The sequence below is a fragment of the Xyrauchen texanus genome, chromosome 50, assembly GCF_025860055.1.
Source record: "Xyrauchen texanus isolate HMW12.3.18 chromosome 50, RBS_HiC_50CHRs, whole genome shotgun sequence".
NCBI lineage: Eukaryota > Metazoa > Chordata > Actinopteri > Cypriniformes > Catostomidae > Xyrauchen > Xyrauchen texanus.
In genome coordinates this window covers 21,260,266-21,278,678 of record NC_068325.1, presented here as the reverse complement: position 1 = coordinate 21,278,678, position 18,413 = coordinate 21,260,266, and the positions used below count along the sequence as shown (strand labels likewise).

The following is an 18,413-nucleotide window of genomic DNA, read 5'->3' as shown; positions in this document are numbered from 1 at the left end:
CGTGGGAGATGTATATGCAACTATATCAATGAACAGGACTGATTTACGTTATTCAGAGCAGGTTCATAGCGTGATATAAGATTTTGGTCATACCCCCACCAAGTATGACCGCATTTACCTTTAGAAGGTCCGAAAGGGTGGAAAGAACCTCTGGAGGTCCCACGTCCAGACCTTCTTCTCTGCCTGTTGGCTTCTGACTGTACGTCACGTTACCCAGATACAAGATGGCTGACAGGACAGAGAATATCCTACAAGAAACACAACAACAAATGTAACATCTCAGAGACTTATTTTACTCCTTGGAGACCGTTGAACACACTGATCAGGTTTTGTGGTTTGACAAATCTACTAACTGTCTCTTGGTGGCCGGTAGGAAGCCGACCATCTCCATGGCCTGCTGCAGTCGCTCAAAGTCGTGCCGCAAGTCGTCCGCATCTTCTATTGTAAAGTTTTGCTGCAAGCAGAGATATATATATATATATATATTTAAAACCATTACAATTGACATGCTTTTATAAGAAATGGCAAATATCTATTAATAAGCGCCATGTCTACATCAACACATTTCTCGTAAAAACGTTTTATCTTGAACTGAATGTGAGTGATCAAAAATCAAAAGTGCATTTGTAGTGTTGCTTGCCCTTGAAGAACTAGCCACAACAATGCTAATGTTGTGGGTGGGAGACAGGATGTTTCTGTGCCGTTGCCAAGGAAATTATGATAGCTGCTTTAGATAGCCCCACTAATGATGTGGGAACATCGAGGACTTTCTGAAGACTGAGGTGTTCACCTGCTTGAGGTAGAAGTATTGTTCAGGCTGCAGGAGTTTGAATTCTCTCCGCTCCTCTTCTGACACGCCCACCAGCAGGTAGTAAAACACATGATAGTTCCTGTACGAGGAGGAAAGGCCAGTCAGGCTATTGTTTGCGTGTGTGAACTGACTCATATAGCTGCTTGTATTAAGCGCACGCATTACAGGAGGTGCCCATATCAGTTTTTCCAGTTCTGCTACCAGATTATCTTAAATAGCTCATACAGTGAGCTGATAGTGAAGTTAGTGATGCAGAACTGTTTACGTGTGTAAAACAGACGTAATGATAGATACATAGATACTGATCTAGTCTTTTTCAGTTTCTCAAGCGGTTACCTCTCGTTCTTCTCTCTGGATACCAAGCGAGACTTCTCCAAGAGATATTTCTCCACCACAGCTCTGAAAGACGAGATAGAAGTGTGAAAGCGTCAGACACTGGGAGCTCTTTGTCATAACTCTGAACTCCAAAGAGCTCAAATGTCAATCAAAGGGTCATTCGAGACAGATGGCCTCAACAATGCTCTCAGTATGACAAAGAGCGTCAAGAAGGTAGTGGCTCGCAATGCTAGGCAGCTGGTTCTCTGTGTATCGGATGTAACACTCAAAAACTAATGTAAGTAATTGCAGGAAGTCAACAATTGAAGTAGCTTGGTAAACAAACCTTCAGGTAGGTTTTTTGACTTGAAAATAGCAGCTAAACGCTTTTAAAGAGCAAATCTAATAACCTTAGAAACATAACGAAATGACACCACCGAAGTCTTAACATCGAGACCATTAGCAAGAGTCTAGTGTCCATTTAATGACCAGCATCCAATGGAGTGTAACATACAAGACTGACTCTTAAATCAGTTTTATTGGCCTCTCTCAACTGTATTACACACTTAAATGGCATTTGTTTAGAGAGGAACACAAGCACTAGTCACCAATGACTCTATTGTTGACTCTTGACAAAGCACTTTGAATATGCCACGTCATACAAAATCAACAGCAAACGCGAGAAATTATATTTTACTCACTTTAAGGTTCATAAAGGTTAAGTCATGCACTAAATAGGGAGTAAGGGAGCATCCTATAGATCTCTATAACTGTTCTGAGACCAGTGCAGACAGACAGCACACTGGAGGTTAAGTCATGCACTAAATAGGGAGCAAGGGAGCATCCTATAGCTCTCCTATAACTGTTCTGAGACCAGTGCAGACAGACAGCACACTGGAGGTTAAGTTATGCACTAAATAGGGAGAAAGGGAGCATCCTATAGCTCTCTATAACTGTTCTGAGACCAGTGCAGACAGACAGCACACTGGAGGTTAAGTCATGCACTAAATAGGGAGCAAGGGAGCATCCTATAGCTCTCCTATAACTGTTCTGAGACCAGTGCAGACAGACAGCACACTGGAGGTTAAGTCATGCACTAAATAGGGAGCAAGGGAGCATCCTATAGCTCTCCTATAACTGTTCTGAGACCAGTGCAGACAGACAGCACACTGGAGGTTAAGTCATGCACTAAATAGGGAGTAAGGGAGCATCATATAGCTCTCTATAACTGTTCTGAGACCAGTGCAGACAGACAGCACACTGGAGGTTAAGTCATGCACTAAATAGGGAGTAAGGGAGCATCATATAGCTCTCTATAACTGTTCTGAGACCAGTGCAGACAGACAGCACACTGGAGGTTAAGTCATGCACTAAATAGGGAGCAAGGGAGCATCCTATAGCTCTCCTATAACTGTTCGGAGACCAGTACAGACAGACAGCACACTGGAGGTTAAGTCATGCACTAAATAGGGAGCAAGGGATCATCCTATAGCTCTCTATGCAGTTAAGTGCGTTCACTCCTAAAATCTGATCAACAGTTCAGTTTCAGGCTGCAGATGATGTTTGGATCACTCAACATGTTTGACAGACATGGGACGATGATAATCAGTCGCCTCCGCTTCTGAGACATCAATCCACGCATCTGATCACGTGACTCGTTGTGCATGACACCGCGGAGACTCACAGCATGTGGAGACTCATGCTACTCTCCACGATCCACACACAACTCACCACACGCCCCATTGAGAGAACCACTAATCACCACCACGAGGAGGTTACCCCATGTGACTCTACTCTCCTTAGCAACCGGGCCAATTTGGTTGCTAAGGAGACCTGGCTGGAGTCACTCAGCAAGCCCAGGATTCAAAGTCATGACTCCAGGTGTGATAGTCAGCGTCAATACTCGCTGAGACACCCAGAAGCCCCTACGCTCCTTTTATTTGAACATGATTGGCCGTGATTGGATGATGCTGGACATTATTATGAATCAGAATTATGCTAATTTTTTATGTGATGTCTCGTGACGTATCAAAAGCATGAATAACAAACACTCCTGGAAACATCATTAACAATTTGACGGGAAAAAAATGACATTATATTGTCACATAACGTTAACGATCATTTAGGGAAAATGTACTTTATTTGCATGAAAATAACGACACAATGCAACACCAAAGAAATATTAGAGAATAATCATTAAGAATATCATCAATTACAAAAAGCTTTACAGTAATGAGATATTTTCACTTTACGGTTTGAGAAAATCTCCTTTTTTAGATTTGTATTTTTTAATGCAGTAACATTCGTTTTAGTTGCATTTTCGTGGTGAAATATGACCTGGACATGTTTTCATGAGACTCACAATCTTAAAATCTTAAAGTTATAATGTAATGATTAAGTGTGAATGTTATCAGATTTCATTCCTGTGTCAGGGCTGAACCTACAGGGAACCTGCTGGATAAAAGTTTAAGTAAATATTACGCTGATCATGTGAGTGGAAAGCAGCCAAAAAAGTGGTTGCAAATAAAATATGGGGATTTTAGATTTTAGACTGCAAATGTAGTCAGCTGCCCGTGACCACAGCTTAAAAACAATGCATGTTGTTCTACATTGATCTAATCTACAGTTTTACTGGGTAAGAAACATGTCACTTCTATTCATTCCTGACTACAGGAAATGACACAACTGAAGTGTGACTATGCAGTTAATAGAGTGACAGCGGAGGAGCTTCACCGACACGTTCAAAGGGGGTCACTTACTGAAAAGTCAAGGATTCCCCCGCTGCAAGATCTGCACAAAGGTGACACTTGTTGGACATATACTCACCCTCGAACGACTCCACTGTCCAGATAATTCACCTGGATGAACTTTCCGAAACGACTGGAGTTGTTGTTGTGGGCGGTCTTTGCGTTGCCAAATGCCTGTCAAGAGTAAAAGACACGATACATCAAATAATTGTATGTAGTTAAATAATTACGTTTTTAAATCTCTCTCTCTCATTTTAGCATATTTGTATATTATGCATTTATAAACCACAAATTATTTGATTTTCTGATTTATTAAAACAAGATTTTAATTGTTTCTATACATTTTACTTCAATATAAATGTTTTGTTGTTACTTTTAAGCAAGGTGTGTGTTTGTGATATTTTAAATGATAAATAATGTTTCGTTGTTTCTTTTAAGTGTTTGGTTTTTTCATAGTCAAATATGTATGTTTAGTATTATACATATATAGAGCTGAGCTCTTTAAAGGAAACCCCAATGATTAATGCGGTTATATTTAACGCGTTGCGTCTTTAATGCGGTTATATTTCACGCGTTACGTCTTTAATGCGGTTATATTACACGCGTTGCGTCTTTAATGCGGTTATATTTCACGCGTCGCGTCTTTAATGCGGTTATATTTCACGCGTCTTTAATGCGGATTTATTTCACGCGTCGCGTCTTTAATGCGGTTTTATTTCACGCGTCGAGTCTTTAATGCGGTTTTATTTCACGCGTCGCGTCTTTAATGCGGTTTTATTTCACACGTCGCGTCTTTAATGTGGTTTTATTTCACACGTCGCGTCTTTAAGGCGGTTATATTTAACGTGTCGCATCTTTAATGCGGTTATATTTAACGCGTTGCATCTTTAATGCGGTTATATTTAACGCGTTACATCTTTAATGCGGTTATATTTAACGCGTTGCATCTTTAATGCGGTTATATTTAACGCGTCGCATCTTTAATGCGGTTATATTTAACGCGTCGCATCTTTAATGCGGTTATATTTAACGAGTTGCATCTTTAATGCTTTAATGCGGTTATATTTAACGTGTTGCATCTTTAATGCGGTTATATTTAACGCGTTACATCTTTAATGCGGTTATATTTAACGCGTTACATCTTTAATGCGGTTATATTTAACGCGTTGCATCTTTAATGCAGTTATATTTAACACGTTGCATCTTTAATGCAGTTATATTTAATGCGTTGCATCTTTAACGTGGTTATATTTAATGCGCTACATCTTTAATGCGGTTATATTTAACACGTTGCATCTTTAATGCAGTTATATTTAATGCGTTGCATCTTTAATGTGGTTATATTTAATGCGCTACATCTTTAATGCGGTTATATTTATCGCGTTGCATCTTTAATGTGGTTATATTTAATGCGTTACATCTTTAATGTGGTTATATTTAATGCGTTGCGTCTTTAATGCGGTTATATTTATCGCGTTGCATCTTTAATGTGGTTATATTTAATGCGTTACATCTTTAATGCGGTTATATTTAACGCGTTGCATCTTTAATGTGGTTATATTTAACGCGTTACATCTTTAATGCGGTTATATTTAACGCGTTACATCTTTAATGCGGTTATATTTAACGCGTTGCATCTTTAATGCAGTTATATTTAACGCGTTGTATCTTTAATGCGGTTATATTTAATGCGTTACATCTTTAATGCGGTTATATTTAACGCGTTGCATCTTTAATGCGGTTATATTTAACGCGTTACGTCATTAATGCAGTTATATAGTGAATGATTAATTGTTGCAATAATCACCGAATAATCGTTCGATTAATAGATTAATAAAATAATTGTTAGTTGCAGCCCTATACATATATAATGAATACATTATTTTTCACTCTATGTTCTATTAAAGCAAGTTTGTTTCTATATATTTAACAAGTTATAAATGATGTTTTCTTGTTTATTTTAAGCAAGGTGCATGTTCATGCATTTGTTTACATAGTAAAATGCGCATATTAGCTTACGCATATTTAAATAATGCATAAATTGCTTTTACTTTTGTTTTATTAAAGCAAGGTGCATTTGTTTCTCTAAATTAATACTTTCTTCTAAGCAATGTGCGAAAAAATAGTGTTTGCATTGATTTAAAAAAGGCCATCGAGTCTGCAGTTTAACACTGAAACAATCAAATCAAGTTAATGCAGTTTTAAATGCACATAATTCCAAACATGTGTGAAAGCAAACCCTAAATGTGTGCGACTACAGGTGACATGTGAACTCATATTACAAACACACAACTGTGATCTATATAGATTCACACCTCTCGACAGTCATCTGCAGCAAGAGCCCATCTGCATACAAATGGCACAGCCCATGACACCGAGCCCCTGTGATTAATGGGCCTTTGGTGTGGAAACCTCCGCAGGCTAATGCCAACCCTAGCCAGGGGGCACAGGGCCGCCCCGAACCCTGAATGTGAATACTGTTTGTCGAGCTCAGGCAACAAAAGCCCTGCCATAGGGAAAGTCGGCTCTGTGCATTGTAAGAGAGCGGCATTGTGCCAGACACCAGTGGAAAAACAGGCCGCTGGTTTCAGCGGAGCAGATTGGGGGAGGGGCGCTAACCTAATTAAGATTCCTTGCTGTGAACCTTTGACCCGCTTCGAAAAGCACAGAATGAAATTTCAACAAAAGTTCTGAATGCTGGTATTTTTCCCTTCCAGCACAAATTGAGACATTTTGAAGAATCTTCATGCAGCCTTTTTCTATACAACAACAGTTGAGTTGATAAAAACATCATAAAAGTCGTTCGTACGACTCGTGCGCAACAGTTAAAGTCTTTTAAAGCCAGTCGCGTTTGGATAACAGCGTAAAGGTTTGAAACGACATTAAAGTGTACATTTTGTGCGAAGTTTGCGTGAAATTGCATCAGACATTTTTTGTGAATGAAGCACAATCTATAATAACCCTAATTTACATAGAAACAAGAATGAGGATGGCCTCATTTAATTTTCTTTAATTTTTTTGGTTTGTTTGACCGGCCATTGGAAATGAATGGATTAAAGAGTATAAAATACACGAAGTGTTCAGGAGCATCACAATCCTTTAGATGAACACATGTGTGATCAGTGTTTACATGCTCAAAGTCATCGGACATGTTCACACACACACACACGCACACACGCGCACGCGCGCACACGCACGCACACGCACAGTCACACACACACGCGCTCTCACACACACACGCGCACTCACACACACACGCGCACTCACACACACACGCGCACTCACACACACACGCACTCACACACACACACGCACTCTCACACACACACACGCGCGCACTCACTCACACAAGCACGCGCGCGCACGCACTCGCGCGCGCACACGCACTCTCGCGCGCGCGCACGCACGCACGCACTCTCACACACACACACACACGCGCTCACGCACACACACACACGCTCTCGCACACACACACACGCGCTCACGCACACACACACACGTTCTCGCACACACACACACGCACTCTCACACACACACACACGCACTCTCACGCACACACACACACGCGCTCACGCACACACACACACGTTCTCGCACACACACACACACACTCACTCAAACACACACACTCTCACTCAAACACACACACTCTCACTCATACACACACACTCTCACTCATACACACACACTCTCACTCATACACACACACTCTCACTCATACACACACACACTCTCACTCATACACACACACTCTCACTCAAACACACACACTCTCACTCATACACACACACTCACTCATACACACACACTCACTCATACACACACACTCACTCAAACACAACAAAGACAAAGATAAAGATCCCCCATTTAGCCTTAACAGACTGTAGGGCAAGTGCTGTTAGCGAGCAACTATGAAGGCCGAAACGTTACATGAGGGGGTGGGTGGCCAGCACCACGCCCGACCGCCTTTGTCTCCCCAGTGGCGATGTTTTACACACCACACCAGGTACTCATATTAGGCTGAGTCGACCTAGGGGAGGCCCGGGACCGGTTCAGACAATTGTCACTGGTGTTGGCCATGAGCGGGAATCGAACTTGGGTCACCAGGTTCGTAGTGCAGCGCGCTAACTGCTACACTACCGCTCCACACAATATACACACACTCACTCACACACACTCATATACACACACACACTCATATACACACACACACTCACTCACACTTATATACACACACATATACACACACACACACACACACACTCACTCAAACACACACACATGTTGAGCGCTCTTTTGTGCATTGTCGGTCCATACAGAGATTGTGAGGAATATTTTCAGATCTTCTCATCATATTTTGTCGTGTTTGGGCTTGTTTGATTCGGGATATTCTGTATTATTATATATATATATATATATATATATATATATATATATATATATATATATATATATATTTTTAATGAGAAGTAATAAGAACAAAATGACAATAAGACACTCCTGTTTATTATATTTATGTGTGTCTGTATGACATTAAAACACACTGATGTTTGGGCTCTGAGTGAAACACATTTGCATTGTACTAACGGAGATCTTTGCATCGATATATATAACACATGAATATCTCGTATTTTACGACTTTAACAACTCTGAATATAATTGTTGTGATAACAAATTAGCAAATGATGAGAACGAAACCGTTCTTCTGTCAGCCAATTAAAAAGCATCATTTAAGAATTGTCAGGATCAGCTCAAAACAAACACAACACAAGGGTTAAATACTGAAGATGCATCGGTTCAAGTGAGTGACTTTAAAATAGTTTCTATTAAACAGGGATGTGACCTCACTAATTCACTGAAAATCATCAGATTCACAGCAAAAAAAGAGAAGTGAAATAAAGGTTTCTTTTTTTTGACATGAGCATGAATAATTTTGACATTCATTATTCAAGAAGAGCCGTGTGAGACGTGCAGCAGCATTTCACTCGTGCAGTCAGATCCAAACTTGTCTTTTAAATCCCTTCGTGATTGGCTGCGGTGAGAATCAACGGGTATGAGGAAATTGTATGAGGGCCGAGTGGAGAATCTCCGTCTGAATGTCGCAACACATGCTAAACCCTACAAAATACGTTTTAAGAGGAGACGGAGACTATTGTTAAATCAGCATTGTTGTTATTTTGCAGACGGCTCCCCACAGATTCCTACGACCAATCCACAAGCTCCAGTTCTGTATAGAAATGCTGCTAAACTTTGACAACAATACGTCCTGTTTAAGGTTAATTACAGACTTGCCGTTTAGCTAAAACGGTCTTCAAACAACTCAGGTCACATCCCAGTAATTTCAGGGATTGTCTTTATATCGCCATCTTCTGCAGGTCAGCCATTCTTTCATGGTACAGTCTGTGGTCTAAGAAAGATTTCAAAGCATTTATAATCAGGACTTCCATTTCTGCCATGTTTTAAAAAGCCATCGAGTGACTAATGTTGTACGAGATCGTGCCTCATTGTTTTCAGAGTCAACAACGGCGATTCGACAGTTTACCGGAAGTCCAAAAAGTGTTACGTTTAGAAACCAAGATAGCACACGTATATTTCTGAGATGTCCATTTAAGAGCGTTTAATCTGGGAAGCATCGAATTCTACTTCACATCTGGGGCCGGTTTCATAAAACTGCTCTAAACTGACTAACTAGTAAGACTAGTCTAAAACAGTTTTATGCAACCTTCGACGTTTTAAACTTCCGACGAAGTCGTCTTCGTGTTGTTGGCGTTATCACTTTAAGAGCATTATTAAAGATGAATGTTACTTTGGCAACCTTCACATTGCATTCCTTCAAATGTGATGCAAAGTATTTCCCGAATTGCTGTTCGTCTACGAAACACGAGGACGATTGCGTTTTAGCCCGTACGCGGAATGCCGATTTTCCGCATGCGCAGTCGGGGGATTTAAGCATTATCATATATTTTAGTGTAGACGTGCAACTTTTGGAAAACTCTTTAAAACGGCCGTGTGGACTGAGAGCGTTTCAAAAATTAAAATAACATTTTCAAATGTATTCGGATTAATGTAGACGTAGCCTTATCCGAGAGAAAACGTCTGGTTTACTTCCAGATGTAAACACACACATCAAATAGACGTCTGGGTGAAGTATGAGTGCTGTCGGGGAGAAGATATGAATTGACTCTAAATGTTACAGATTTGTCTGTATTGCAATAGTTAGAGGTGAAGTCCTTAATTTCGGCACCACTAGGAACACCAAATGAATGCATAAATACTTGACGACTCTTAAACAAGATGTTTGAACACTCCCTGTCTTCCATTGGTCAACCAAACATAGTTCTGCCCCAAAGTCACGCCATTGATTGAACGAATGTTGCATTTGAGGCTGGTTTAAACAGCGCAAGTGTAAGTGTTCACACTTTTAAAGGGATTCAGCCTAACAATCGCTTTCTTATAGTGGTTTCTCCATGTTAAGCTGGAATAGGACTGGGCGATAAAACTATCTCGATATTTACTGCGCTAAAAAAATCCACAATAACGATAATAAGCTATTGAGGAATTTTCGATATTTAATGCGTGTAAAACAAAAGCAGTTCGGCTTTCTCAGGCTGCGTTTAAGAAATCCGCTAGGAAAGCGCTTGCGCCGCACCGCTGCCAATCCTACAATCCACCTTCCGAGTGTGGCGCTCGGCTTCCGTAGAAACTGAAAATGCTCTCTCAGCTTCGCTCAAAACGCGCAAGTGGAAAAGTATGGTCAGATTGGATGAACTTGCTAATGCTAGCTGCCTTACTAACGATTAGACTACGTCGAACACCGGGTTGATTCCATCCGCACTGCAAGACTTCATGAGAACGGTTGCGTCTCTAGTGAAAAGCGTGACAAAACAGTTCTGTGTACACCAGCTCTGATCGTCTTGAATATGTTTCTCTAGCACCAAACACGCTTCATTTCTGCCCTGTCCTGCTCCACACGTGTTACCTCTTTTACCTGCATGTGTGCAGACATGTATGTTAACGTGGTTCCAAAGCACCTTTTAGACCATAACGTTTTTCCCTTCTAAATTTAGCTTTAGCCTTTAATAATAAGCAAATCGATATCTGTTGTAATTGTGAAAATTAAATCACATATCATCTCTAGTCTTTTTCGCCTGGGAAGCTCAATGGTGAAGACGTTGGATATCACCGCTAGAGTTCGCTAGTTTGAATCCCAGGGCGTGCTGAGTGACTCCAGGCGGGTCTCCTAAGCAACCAAATTGGCCCAGTTGCTAGGGAGGGTAGAGTCACATGGGGTAACCTCCTCGTAGTCACTATAATGTGGTTCTCGCTCTCGGTGGGGCGTGTGGCGAGTTGTGTGTGGATGCCGCGGAGAATAGCGTGAAGCCTCCACACGCGCTACATCTCCATGGTAATGTGCTCAACAAGCCACGTGATAAGATGCGCGGATTGACGTCTCAGACTAAAATTCGTCCCCCGTCACCCTGATTGAGGCGAGTCACTACGCCACCACGAGGACTTAGTGCATTGGGAATTGCCCGTTCCAAATTGGGGAGAAAATGGAAAAAACCCAAAACCAAAACATGTTCCATTCAGGGGGTACCCATGTACCTCCATACAGCATCCTTCCACAGTCACAAGGGCTTCTATGCCCCCATACTTTGGGTATCAAAATCTAAAGAAATATAAAAATATGTAATTTTAAATGTAAAAATATTCAAACTTGATCGCTATCGAACAATTTGAAAGAACATCGTGATAACAATTTTGGCCATCTCGCCCAGCCCCAAGCAGGAATACGAGAAAGTATTTTAAAACTTGCACATAACATAGAAGACGGGCAAGTCTGCAAATTATTTCCATCCATAAATGTCGTCTAAGCAACACATTCACGTCACTGGTTTAACGGCCACTGAAACCAGAGTCATCCATACAGTGTCTCAAATACACAAAGACCCTTTTCTGAGTGAGGTTTAATGAAAAGGCCACTAGAATCCCATTACTCACACATAACACTACGGGATATTCACATGACATTTAAATATAGCCGCTTCTATATTTGGCCTTGGAACAATCACGTCTAAATACCAGGCCAGGACACTCTCGGCATCTCAAGTGAACAGTGCGACTTCTTCAACCGAGATGTCTTCAGTGTTAACACAAAGGGAAGACGCTTTAATTGTTAAGATAATTGGGTTAACTGGTGACAGTGCGTAAGAGCACACGTTGAGATTGTTGACACAGTAGTAGTATTATTAAAAACAAGTGTACTTCATGCAAAAACAGGCATCAATTCATTAGCTTACAATCAAAATGCTAACAAATAGATTGTTTAATTTTCTCAAGAATATGTGAATTGTGTAAGCACATGTAAGGCTCACCATCACAATCAATGGACGTCAATGGCAACCATATTTTTTTGGAGTTGCCAATGGCGACGGAATTAAACAAAATGTCCCCCTAAAATTTGTACCCCGTTTGCGTCAAATTCGGTTATTTGGCCTCCAATGTGCTTGTTATAACAACCCAAAGGGTTCTTAAGCTAATTTTGAACACTTGTCCACATTCTGCATGTCCCATAACGTATGTAGTCTTACATCTTGCTCCACCAAAAATAGCTTCATCTACCTCACAGCCCAAAATGCAACACATAAGGCAAACACAAAGCCAAGAGATAAACAATGGCCAAAAAATAGCAATTACAGCTGTGAACTTCCTGAGGAACAATATGTCGAATATCAGCACCCTGTGCGCAGATCGGCCAATGGGGAGCGAAGCCTTTACCGCTACCACTTCCTGTTGCAAAAAAATTCTGCTTCCTGTTGGACAGATCAGTCAGAGGGAAGTTCCTGTCTGTAAAGCTGAATTACTTTCGAGTGTTCATCTGTGAGCATTACATGTGACCGAAAGCCACATGCAGTTGCTCAGCAACGTACGAAAAACAAATGTTGGCAGAGCAGTTTCGGAACGAGATGGAGGATATAAAATAAAAAATACACTTTGGTGTCCCATGACAAATCCCTTACTCTTTGAACTATTAGATATGGTCACAGACACATTTTGATCCAACATTTTGAATCAGCTTGTGTGTGTGTGTGTGTGTTCCCTTTAAACTGTGATTCTAGCCTGTCGAACCTTAGAGGTCTTGACTTTCTCGACCGCATTGATATTACATTAAGAAAAGTGGTCCCACTTTAAATTAGGTGTCTCTAACTACTATGTACTAGCATTAGAAAGCATACAATACAACGCATGTATTGTGTAATTACATATTGTTCTGCAAAACTCTCACAAGACTCACATTTGCTGCTACTGAGGTTAAGGTACGGATAGGTTTAAGGTTAAAGTTTAACTGAAACTACAGATGTAATTAAATGCAGTTACTATAAATGTCGGTACAATGCAACAACACCGATGTGCATGATACATTTTTAAGTGCGTATTTACATTTATGCATTTGGCAGATGCTTTTATCCAAAGGGACTTACAGTGCACTTATTACAGGGACAATCCCCCGGAGCAACCTGGAGTTAAGTGCCTTACTCAAGGACACAATGGTGGTGACTGTGGGGATCAAACCAGCAACCTTCTGATTACCAGTTTACCAGTTATGTGGTTTAGACCACTACACCACCACCACTCCTATGCTTAAGTACATAATCGTTAAAGACACCTAATAAAAAAAGTGTGCAATTAATAAAATAATATTTTTTTTTTTTAAGGAGGGACGATTCAAAACGAATTTTTGTGGTGATCAACATTACGCCACAGATTCGGTTGATTTATCTTAACTTGTATTAAACACAGATTATTCCTTTAAAACTGCGATACCCAAGACTGTGGTATTGACTGTAAGGCTACATCGACGTTAATTAGGATACATCTGAAAATGGCGTTTTCGTGTTTTCCAAAAGTTGCTTTTCCGCACTGAAACGTTTGAAAACTGTTAAATCCCTTTACAGCGAATGCGGAAATTCGGCGTTCCATGTTGTGAAACACAACCGTCCTCATGTTCTGTAGACCGAGAGTAAACTTCCTGTCACCTTTGAAGGAACGCAATGAGAAGGTTGTGCAAAGTAACATTAACTCTATCAAAGTACATATCAGGCACAACAACAACAATCAATATGGGCCACCATCTTGATTATTTTGGGTTGAATGGATCACATACACGAAATACGCCATCGTTTTTAGATTAGGGGGTGTAACTGTTCTTGGTAAAAAAACCGAACCATGCCATTTCGATTTTTTGCCACCCGTGCCACCCATTCGGGAAGCATCGGCACTGCGGTCGGTTCACCTCACGTTTAATGACGCATCTGGAGCACGACTTTCAGTCAAGAAAACAAAGCGCCAAACAGACAGCGTTGGCACAGTTACAACCTCCGCTAATGCACCTAAATGAATACCCTGCACCTGTGTATCACTTGGGTCAACTTGATGACATCCCAGTTCCGCAAGCATTGTGTTTAGTTACAATGGCATATGCAGAAAACAAAACACTGATAGAGAAGCCCGCAGCTTCTTTTTACAGTCAATTACAACAGCGATGGTCAGTAGACGTTTACACAACAGGCACTGTTTGCAGACATCACTCGACGCGAGTGCTGTACACCGCTAATATATGTCAATAATGCACGTGAGGGTTTATTCAAACGTGCACGCAAGTTCTTCCTGTTTCCTTGCGCGGCTCTAATCTGTCGCGAGTGTCAATAATGCGCTTTGATTAATGGCATTAAGGTACATGATTAATGATTTACGTCGACATCACCCAGGGAAAGCGCCGCGGATGAGCCGAAACTGCACACACTCCCTTCCATTATTAAGCAGGCACTCAACTGAAGCGCTTGGGGTGTTCATGTGGGATTTCCACGAATGGGGAAGCAGCATTATCACAACATCCCTTCTCGCATGCATTCTAATAGCAAGGTTATTGTTGAGATGAGTCTGAAGTGCACTTTATATTGATGCATGTAGCGTATTAGTGCAGGTATTAAGTTAAAATGTTGATTTACTAATTAGAGAATTTTGATTTTTAGTTAAGGACCAAAACAAAAAATAACCATAGTAATATTGTAGTAACCATGACTGCGGTCACCATAGTTTCCGGAGCAGAAATTATGGTTTTGATCAAATTAAGCATGGTTTTATAACAGCAATACTGTAGTTTCTATATAGTAATCATGATTTGACTATAGATTGTAACCATGACAGTAACTATGTTTATATTGTGGTTACTATGATTTTACTACAATTGTCATGGTTAAACTAGAGCTACTGTTGTATAACAATGATTGTTTTTACCAAATGTGTTAACAAATAGATTATTCTTTGGATCTGAACAAAGCAAATACAAAACCGTACTGAAACCGTGACCCTTAAACCACGATACAAACCGAACCGTGAGAAATTCGAACCGTTACACCCCTATTTTAGATATCTCCATTTTACGTCCACACAACAACACACAGACAACGTTTCCGAAAAGCTCAGTTTTCACGGTCAACAAACGCACTCTCAGCTAAAATGTATTCGTGTGGCCTAAAGATCTACCATTCAACCCTGCAACCAAAGCTATTGTAAGACTTTTCATTAATTTATGGGACATATGTAAATCAATTTGACTTAATAACCAACTACAAACCAACACCTGACCTCAAACTAACTAGTCCAAACTGATAGCTTAATTAAGGCTAAATATGCAACCAAATTGCTCACTAAAAATTACTAAAAACCAAGTAGTTTGCAGGGTTTGTGGCAAACTCCTGTTTTCTCATGCCCAATGATGTAATGCTTTCAAAGCCACGCACACATCCACAGCAAGGAAAAACATTTTTGGCATGAGGGATACAAACTGTTCTCCTGTAGGGTATTTCAAGAAATACTACATAAATGGGTCAAACAGCTCTATAAAAACAAAAAGCACACAGATTACAGTAGATCATACTAATTCATATAGTCTGTCTGGAACCTTTTCTAGTATTTAGTAAGCCAGTGTTGACATAAAGGTCAAATATGCATTTAAGCATTTGCTCCACACAAGCAATCCAGCTGTAGGAGGGGGATTACGAAAATGTGTTGTTTAGTTGAAAAGAAGAGAAAATGACTGAAAACCGGTCTGACGTGTCAGTCAACGACAATAGATGCCGATGATTTTTCTGTTTACATCAAATCCGTATACAAGTTTAAACAAAGACAATAACATGTGCAACCCCTGAGTCGCTTTAGATAGAAAAGAGGATAAAATTACAGTTTACATTCTGAGTCACTTTCCAGGTTTTACAGCAACTAAACGTGGACAATAAAACTATTTGCTATTGGGTGAGGCTCTTCAGTAAGTGACAAAGCAGGATTCACTAGAATTACAACAGTTGAACTGTTCCACCTGGTTTCCACGCATTGCACTTTGGTAGAAGGAAATCAGAGACCATATCCATTGCATTTCATTAATGTAGGAGGTTGTGTAAAGGGGCTTTCCACTTCCCACTTGACCTCGACGCTACTCGCTTTTTGGGGGTTTCCCGCTGTGGATAATACTTGGTACCTGGTACTTATTTTAGTACCACCTCGGTCGAGGTTCCAAGCGAGCCGAGCCGATACTAAATGTGACGTCAAAATCCTGCAGATCACTGATTGGTCAGGGAGAATCGTCACTACCGCAGTCACTGGATTTCTGACATGCAACATGAACCAGCTAGTTTTAAAGTTAGTAACAGCGATAGTAGCATCATGTGTTCATGGGACTTTCGAATTGTAAAAAGAAATGGCTTTGCGAAAAACCCCGCCGTGGTCAATAAACGAGGTGCAGACGTTCCTCTCGTTAGCGACGAATGAAACAAACAATAAAGTCTCTCAGGAAGTGTCTCAGTTGTTGGCGACACACGGCTACCACCGGACCTACCAACAGTGTAGGGACCTACCAAAAGTTAAACAAGACTTAAGTGACTACAGAAACTATCAAGGAAAAGTGGAAGTGGTTCGACCAAATGGACGCTATCTAAACCGGCGAGCAATGGGAGGGAGAGTGTCCTGGACTGGCGTTGATCCACGATGGAGGATGGGAAGTTTTGTTACTCTGCTTGAAAGCTTCACTTTATTTAGTTGACCAGCTACTGGAAAGCTTCTAAAACAACCAGACCAATTTAACTGTTACACTTGTGTAAAATCACCATGCAACAACTGCTTTATGCAGCACAATGAGCTAGCAGCTAACAACTAGCGCTCGTGTTATTGTTTTGGTCCGTTTGTGTCGTGTTTAAGATGATGTCACGGCAGTAGAGGCGGTACAACCATGACGATCAGCCTATAATCCCACCCACGTTGAGGCAGCACTAAACTGCAGTGGAAATGCAAGCTCAGAAAAGTAAAGCGAGTCGAGCCGTAACATGCAGTGGAAAAGTGCCATAAATAAGCACAAACTCAATCAAAAATCGGTTTATGATATGGTGGTGCGTATTGAATCATGACATCACAATGTGTATCATATTGTGAAGCATTACCTCTAGTACATTTAAGAAGCACAAACAGAAACTCAGCATTGACTTGGAACATCTATCTGTACTGCAAGATACCAGACACTAACAACAAACAGAATATTTTGCCCTTTTTAACAAATGAGCACCAACTGATAGTCTTGGAAGACAGATGACACAAACGAACTTCATAAGACCATATAAGGAAGAGAAACTTCTACAAGATCTGACTACAATCATTGAAAACGTCTGGATGAAATCATAAGTTCTGCTCTCAAAGTTCAATTTACCAGTTTCACAGACTGATTCGCTCACCACAAACACAAAGCATGAATATTTTGTGATGAAGCCTGAAAATGCGTTTGCCAAGAGACAATGACTTTGCTGACTGCGGGGAAATGACTTCTAGTTTTTAAAAACCACAAACACAGAGAGGAGCGTCAAGAAAACCTGCAATTTTTCAAGATGTTTTTTACTACTTGCTCTGACAGCGAACTTTGCTCTTTAAAGGAGGTTAAGATAAGAAATAAGGCTGAGAATTTTCTCATTACATCATGTGTACATGAAACGTGTGAAGTCAAAATTGGTAGAGGTGTGAGTGTCAGAAGCCATGTGGGCTGGTTGCAAAAAGATTTGGCTGAGAGACTAATCATAAAACTGCAATGCAACTACCTACTAATAGCAATACCAAGACTGCTGGCTTGGAGAAAATGGCTATCCAGTTTCAAGAGCCTGAATTACGACTAAAAAGACAGAACATGAATTTCCATTCTTAATAATATATATTGTGTATCATGCACTGTCACAGGACCAACTCAAAGTCAAATAATTAAAGTATTAGATACCGATATCCATAATGCAGGGTGGCCAATGGCCCATGCACTTTATAGATTGCTATTTAATGATGGCAAAAAAAGATGTAGGCCTAAACAAATGTGCAAAGTTTTGATAATGCTATAAGTAGATCTTGGAACTGACACTCAGCCGAAAAGTCAACCAGACACGGTTATCAATTACTACTCCTTTTTGGTACGTTTAATAGATCTGGCCTATAACTACAAATTTTAAAATAAA

At 40.5% G+C, this 18,413-nt stretch overlaps 1 protein-coding gene and 1 long non-coding RNA gene across 2 annotated transcripts in view; one reads left to right on the top strand and one right to left on the bottom strand.

Moving 5' to 3' along the window:
- Window positions 1-18,413, bottom strand: part of LOC127641076 (unconventional myosin-IXb-like) — a 58,344-nt gene that overhangs the window by 24,550 nt on the left and 15,381 nt on the right. The window contains 5 exon segments of the mRNA XM_052123840.1: window positions 119-248; window positions 354-454; window positions 791-890; window positions 1,148-1,210; window positions 3,953-4,047. Of these exon segments, the coding sequence (XP_051979800.1) occupies window positions 119-248; window positions 354-454; window positions 791-890; window positions 1,148-1,210; window positions 3,953-4,047 (489 nt within the window).
- Window positions 1,916-2,534, top strand: LOC127641077 (uncharacterized). The gene is made up of 3 exons (XR_007970143.1): window positions 1,916-2,026; window positions 2,118-2,301; window positions 2,484-2,534. It is a non-coding gene; the product is annotated as an uncharacterized LOC127641077 (long non-coding RNA).